At 55.1% G+C, this 1,052-nt stretch overlaps 1 protein-coding gene across 1 annotated transcript in view; it reads left to right on the top strand.

The window, feature by feature from the left end:
* Positions 1–1,052, top strand: part of Itpr2 (inositol 1,4,5-trisphosphate receptor, type 2) — a gene marked incomplete in the record, with an annotated part of 429,938 nt that overhangs the window by 221 nt on the left and 428,665 nt on the right. Inside the window, 1 exon segment of the mRNA XM_013511399.1 lies at positions 1–178. Within this exon segment, the coding sequence (XP_013366853.1) occupies positions 87–178 (92 nt within the window).

Genomic DNA, 1,052 nt, shown 5'->3' with positions numbered 1-1,052 from the left:
GTGGCCGCGCCGAGGGCGCGCGCGAGGGGCAGGAGCAGGAGCAGCCGGAGGCGGAGGGACGTCCACTCGGAACATGAGGCAGCAGCATGTCTGAGAAAATGTCCAGTTTCCTCTACATAGGGGACATCGTGTCCCTGTACGCGGAGGGCTCGGTCAACGGCTTCATCAGCACCCTGGGGTAAGCACGGCGCCCCGTCCCCGCGCGCCCCGGGCCAGGTGGGGCCGGGCAGGGCCCCCGCTCGCAGGAAGCCGCGGGGAGGCAGGACTTTCTCGGCAACTTTGTAATCTCAAGCTCCGAGACACTTCAGAAAAGGAGGAAGTGATTCAAAAGCCCGGAGCCAGGCCCGGCGAAGACGTCTTCGCTGGCTTCTCCGGGGCTTGGTTTGATTACAGTGTGTGCTTGTTTTCCCTTCAAGGGAAATCAAAACCCTTCCACTTCCCATCTTTTCTCACGGCTGCCCCGCGCTCGGCCCCTCGTCTGTCAGTGCCGGGTTTGGAAGAGCGGTGGGTAGAAGGCTGTGGCCTTGGCACGAAGCCCCGGCGATGTGGGAGCCCAAGTGTGGCTTTGTCCTTGCGGAGCAGCTCACCGGCTCCTCTTCCCTGAAGTAATTTCCTTTTGGCTTTGCCAGGGAGGACGCCCGCGCCTCTTGGGAGCGTCTGGCTGCCGGGATCTGGGACTCAGACCTGCCTTCTCCCTTCTCGGGCTTTGGCCCACTGAAACACAGAACTCCTGAACCTCGAGATTTGAGTTGCTTTATGAACTGGGGAACTCCATACGTGTATACATAGATAAAGGCAGTCTGCTAAATAAGTAGGACTTTTTTGATTACTAGTATTTTCCCTCTCTGCTGATTGTCCTCAGTTGAATTGCACCCTGCAATATATTTTGATGCATAGTTTTGTTGTCTTCCTTGTCATTGTTGTTGTTAGCTCGTGGTCCCAGGCTTTCATTTATTTTTATTTATTTATTTATTTATTTATTTATTAATTTTTTCGGTACTGGGAATCGAACTCACGACCTTGTGCTTGCTAGGCAGGCGCTGTGCCGCTGA

Source organism: Chinchilla lanigera, unplaced genomic scaffold, assembly GCF_000276665.1.
Source record: "Chinchilla lanigera isolate Chin_1 unplaced genomic scaffold, ChiLan1.0 scaffold00012, whole genome shotgun sequence".
NCBI classification, from domain to species: domain Eukaryota; kingdom Metazoa; phylum Chordata; class Mammalia; order Rodentia; family Chinchillidae; genus Chinchilla; species Chinchilla lanigera.
The sequence above is the reverse complement of the archived record's forward strand: the minus strand, read 5'-3'. Positions and strand labels throughout refer to the sequence as shown.